The 6,000-nt window shown below is 38.6% G+C and overlaps 1 protein-coding gene across 1 annotated transcript in view; it reads left to right on the forward strand.

Moving 5' to 3' along the window:
• Positions 1–4,442, forward strand: part of klf5l (Kruppel-like factor 5 like) — a 28,552-nt gene extending 24,110 nt beyond the window's left edge. The window contains exon 4 of the mRNA XM_046040186.1: positions 1,045–4,442. Within this exon, the coding sequence (XP_045896142.1) occupies positions 1,045–1,223 (179 nt within the window). The 3' untranslated portion in view covers positions 1,224–4,442. The remainder of the gene's footprint in view (positions 1–1,044) is intronic.
• The last annotated feature ends 1,558 nt before the right edge of the window (positions 4,443–6,000 follow it).

Consider the following 6,000-nt stretch of genomic DNA (forward strand, 5'->3'; position numbering starts at 1 on the left):
TTCTCACTCACACTTTCAGGTTTTGCCGTATTAATTATTATTATTCACACGTTGGTTTTGTTTTAAGTTAAAAGAAACATTTTTCTCACCATTGGCATCAGTGAGATCTGGGGAGGTGACACCGTGATTAAAATGTTAAGTGATGTGGACTTAATTGCTCAAATTAAACCCAGGATATGAAACAAAAACAACTTTCCGTCAACAATATGGTTTGTAGTAGTTTGTGCAGTTGTGACTGGGTGGAAAACCACACGAGAGGACTTTCTGTGTGCCTGGTTTAGGAAATCAATTACTTACTGAAAAGCATTGCACTTAACTATGTTGCTGGAAAATTGAATTAAAAAGACATATGACAAGTAAACAAAGATATGGTTGTTTCTTGCATTAACAAGGTTCTCAAATCGTAGCGCTTTTAAAACGGCACCTGCTTGACTGTGTTACCATGAAAGATATACAAAAGGAAAATAAAGTTCGCACATTGTTTACTGGGATGAATTATCTGAAATATTTATATTATCCATCTCAGGCAACTTTAAGTCTTTGGAAACTGATTTTCTTGGCACATCTATATAAACAGAATCCAATCACTACCTGGAAGGAAGGAAGTCAATCTTAGAGGAAAAGCTGTTTTATTATTATATAATACTTATTTTTAATTTAATTATATATTTGTAGTTAATCAGCTAGAGCATGCAAAACTTTTTTTTTCAAATTCCTCATGGTGTTATCTTACTTTAGTTTCTGGTCCAAATCCAATCAGTCCCTGTGAAAATTTGGATGGATAAATGATTAGGAAACACTCTCTCCTTGCCTTAAAACTATTTTTGAGGTGTCCTTGTAGAAGCCACTTTGCTTGGCTTTTCTGTGACCAGCAGCAGAACACAGTGGCAGAGTATGACCCTGTCTGAATTAATCAGGGCGCAGCTGGAAATAAACATTTTACTAAACAGATTTTAAATACAAAAAGATATAATAATTTTTCAATTTAGAGAAAATGTTCTGTATATTGCGAATGCTTACGTCCTGTCTGCCTCTCTGTTGCAGGTGAGAAGCCGTACCGTTGTACATGGGAGAGCTGCGACTGGCGTTTCGCCCGATCGGATGAGCTTACCAGACACTACCGGAAACACACCGGAGCCAAACCCTTCAAATGCATCGCGTGCAGCCGCTGCTTCTCACGCTCCGACCACCTGGCCCTGCACATGAAACGTCACCAGAATTAACACAGACATACCTGTATAAACAAACACACACATTCTCACACACAGATGGAGCAGTATACATTTGTGACAGCCATCTGAACCTAACAGCATTAAAGGAATCATGCACAGATACAGCTCCAGAGTCATCCCTGTCCGCCCGTGGTTACTCTGGTGCTTCTTGCTAACATTGGTTGACTGATAATAGGCATCTAGCAGTATCCGAAGTACAACTGACCTTTAATGATAAACCTAATAATGATAAATTACCAGCACGGACACTCAAACATACACAGGTAGTGATGTATGCAGGTAGGAGGGTTCACGTCTTTGTTGCTAGACCTGCTGGTTGTTCAGGGTTTCTGCTCTCTTTACACTTTATGATCTGGTGAAACTCCATCCACAGGTCAACAGGGAAAGAGGTTGATAAAAGGAATTGTAATCAAAAGATGAATGAATGTCGAGAGCGAGATTTTAAATAATCTGAAGATTAGCATATTTGTTGAAGACATTTCAGGTGAACTGGTCTTGTATTAATGAGCTGCTCTGTTATCAGTAGTTCCAGCTCTGTAACATGCAAAGTGTCTTGCTGTATAGCTTTAGAGCGACTCCAGGTTGTTGTTTTCTCCTTTCTGAGATAATAGTGGTCGTCTGCTATCAGTCAACACGATGTTTGCTCAAGTCTTAACACCGGAGCTAATAATCTGCCAGGGACTCAGAGATGATTTTGGTCTCTGTTCTCGTCACTGAACAGATGAGACATGTCGATTTAAATCATGAACTGGGCTCATATAAACACACAATACACACACTTGACATGCATTACTTATACATTACAGAACTGTGGTGTCAGGCTTCTACGAAGCATTTCGGACTCCTTGTGATTACATCTTGGAAACACTTCCTTCTTCTGTAAACAACATGAACTATTTTGTTTTCCTACAAAACTGCTGCCAATTTCATCATGATCATCACTGTCACCATCTTATTTTTTATCATTTTGAGGTATGAACCTTCAAAGGAGAGGTGGAAACCCATTTCCCTCCGTCCTGCCTTTGTAAATACTTTTTTGTATATGTGTGTGTATGTGTATCTGAGAATACAACGAATGTATTGAGATTTATACTTGACTTTTTTTTGTTTTTTTACATCAAATGTTAATGTGCGCTTCTTTGCGATATAATCTCCCTTTAAGGGCCTGAAAAAAATGAGTAAACAAATAATCAACAGACACAATCAGAGAACTCTCCATGGAAAAGTTAATAATCGGCTTGTTATGCTTGTTTCAGCACAGGTACTACCTGTCGAGCTCAGAGAGCAGAGCGATTTGCCAATGTTTGTATCCATGACATTACCCGTTTCCACAGTGACCAAGCTCCTTTGACGACAGTTTGCCGTTTGCTTGCATTTTCTATTCAGCGCTGTTTATTATCCCCTGCTTTTTTTCCCTCCTGTATTTGTTCAACTCAAAAAAGACAGAGCTGGGTGGATAAACCAGTTATGTAATCCTTCCTGATTGTTTTAATGTACAGTGCCTGATTGCAGAGTCTGCCCTGTTAACTGGATGAATGGAAGGTTACCTGACTTGTCTTAATAACATGACATTAACTGTCAGTTGTGGCTTCGGCGTTCTTTTGTGGTTTTGAATAAGTCTTGTCTTCCAGCATGGCACGGCCACACATTTTTTGAGCTGAATCAATGAAGTTTAAGCCACACCCAAACCTAATCTCACTTTATTTTTAGATTTCTCTGCAGACTGTATAAAACAAGATTTGTTGTCCCAGTGACACATATCAACTGTGGCCAAAGTTGTAATATTTTAGTAGCTCAAATAGATTTTAAGAGCAAAAAATGTTTCATCATTAGGGCTGCAGCTAACAATGGTTTTAGTAGTCGAGTATTCTGCAGATTATTTCATTGATTCATCAAGTAATTGTATAAGAAGTACTTTTGCTTGACGGCGCAAAAAAGTTGTTGTTTTCTTTTAGCTTGAAATAATCCCATACTTTGGACACTTTCTCTCTCTTCCTCCACTTTGCAAACAGCGCCATCATAATCACGTCATGTTCACTTAATCACAGCGAAGTGCAACAGTAATAAATGTCGGTGCGAAACAGTGCGCTGTATAGTCATATGGATTAAACGAAGCATCAATGCAAAGAATTTGTGTCGATGAATTTTAGTAATCGAATTATTCAAATAACTCGATAAGTCGTTTCAGCCCTAAACGTCATGAAGCAGCTCTTTTCGAACTGGCCTGTAACTCATTTTCAAATTCAGTCATTAACCTTTTGGCATGCTGCTTCCCCACAAGGGGGAGCTGTTCGGTCATTGTCAGACCAGTTCCACACCTGCCGCCCCAACCTGCGCCACCTATAGGGAAGGACTGTAACAACAGCAGCACTTTAGACCTGAAAAAAAAAAAGTACTAGCTAATGCAAACGCCACAGATTTACAGCAACAGATTTAACAATAGATTCTTAAGTGTCACCTCTCTAGAGTCAGTCTACCAAACGATGGAACTTGTTAATACAGTTACCTTACTTACCTGTAGACGACGTGGCTCAGCAGGTCAACATGTGCCTTTCTGATGTGCTGCTGCTGTTACTTTTCTTGCCTGTAGGTGGCACAGGATGGGCTGGCACTGCCACTCTGCAGCTGGATGACACTGACCAGGTTGTTTACAAGCAGATTCTTAGATTTGGCATGTCTTTAAGTGTAAGAGGATGGTGGTGCCAGAACATTTAAACTGTCACAGGAATGTTGTTAAGTCATTTGGATTGATTTTATTGTCATTGCATCCTGACCCTGTTTGTACAGGGCTTAGGCTGTAGGCGCCACCCACTTGGTACTCCATGGAAGTTAAAACAAGCGTGAAGCATTGATTGACCCAGGTCTGTCCAACATGTGTTCAATTAGGGGAAAAATATCCTGTTATTTCAACACTATGATATGTTTTTTTTTAAGTTTCTTCCCAAGGAAACAAGTTCTCCTGTCTCTCTCAAGGAGGGAGCTCTGACCACCCACTGTGTACATATCTGTAGTTTTAACACAAGACTTTGTAAATATTTGTTTGGTTTTATTTCCTATTATAATATTAATTGTTTTCTTTTTTTAACTAATGGGATTTTAGATCGGTTGTATGTGAATGCTTGTTTAATTTAGTTTTGATACTTAATGTGTGTAAGAGAATTTCTGAGTTCATGTACAAATTGATAAGAACAACACTGGTGTATTTTTTGTTTTCTGTTTGTGCAAGAGGCTGCAATGAAATAAAAGGATTCATAAAATAATAGTGGAATGTTTCTTTAGTCTTTGAGCAGGTTTTTTCACCTCACTTTTGGATACTCTAAGGTTAAAAAAAAACATTGTGGGAAAGTAAAGCATAAGAGAAAATTCTAACTATATAACCATTTGATATAAATGGTATGTTCCTTGTGTCTCTGACTGAACCTGAACCTTCTGTTTTGTTTTGTTTTAAATATGTGAATCATCTCACTGAACTGAAGGTACACCATATTATTTTGACGTCCCAAAGCTTTGAACAATGATCAAGCTGGTTATTAGTGACTTTGGTTTGGAGGCAGACCAAATCAAATCAGTGATGATCAATTTTCTTATATAGCACACTTAAAACAACCAAGGTGCTTTACAGGTAAAGAAATTCAACAATAAAACTTATAAAGTAAATTAGCTGATTAGAGTGTGGCACCAGGTGTCTTCAATATTGAACCATTTCACAATATTGTAATTTTCAGAGATACTGAATTTGGGATTTTCATTAGTTGTCAGTTTTAATCATCAAAATTAAAAGGACTGAACACTTGAAATATGTCAGTCTGTGTGGAATGAATGTATAAACTATACAAGTTTCACTTTTTGAATGGAATTACAGAAATAAATCAACTTTTTGATGATATTCTAATTATATGACCAGCACCTGTACAGGATATGATGTTAAAATCGCCAGGGATAATAACTGTCTTAACTCGAGCAGTGACTTAAAGCGTTCCAGAGTTGGGGCAGTTCAGATATGGACTGGCAGGTTGTTCTACAGATTAGGGGCAGCTATACCAAAGGCCTGATCGCCTCTGGTTTTGAGCCTGCTTCTGGGTACATCAGGAGGAAGAGATTGGCAGATCTTAGCACTCAAGCTGGAGTATGATTATCATCAATCATCCATCTTAGCTTTAATCTTCCAAAGATTTTCTTGTGGTGTGATGTGATTTTTGCATGACGCTGATAGCATCCTGTCTGTGAAGAGATAATAGATTGGGTGAAATATTAAAAAGAGGTTAGAGAGAGAGAGGAAATCATTTCCCTGCATCGACCGCTCTGCGGTTGGAGATGGTTGGAGATAACTGACTGTCTTTGTGGACAAGTGAAAGGTGACCCACAAGCTCTTCCAGGGCTGTGTGACACAAAACATACTGGTTTGACGGTGTGCGTGTGGAGGGATTCAACAGTTAAGCAAGAAGAATGATTCGGAATATAAAGTTATAGAGACAGAGAGGGTGGAGTCCGCCAATGCATTTTGCTGGCAGGGAAAGTAATCATTATGTTTGTGCCAAGATGCTTTCGGCAGAGAAGCCTCAGAGATTTGCCTCATCATCTGGGACAACGCCCTTAATGTTAACACGTAATGTACTGTGTGTGCATGTGTACGCATGCAGAGTACTTTACGTGTTAACATTAATACACAACATGAATTACCAAAAAAATATGTATTTGATGTGAATACCTGTGAATCTACTCAGTACAGCTCGTGCAGCTGAATGTATTCTGCTGTGATCTTTATTAT

Source organism: Micropterus dolomieu, linkage group LG23 (assembly GCF_021292245.1).
Source record: "Micropterus dolomieu isolate WLL.071019.BEF.003 ecotype Adirondacks linkage group LG23, ASM2129224v1, whole genome shotgun sequence".
NCBI lineage: Eukaryota > Metazoa > Chordata > Actinopteri > Centrarchiformes > Centrarchidae > Micropterus > Micropterus dolomieu.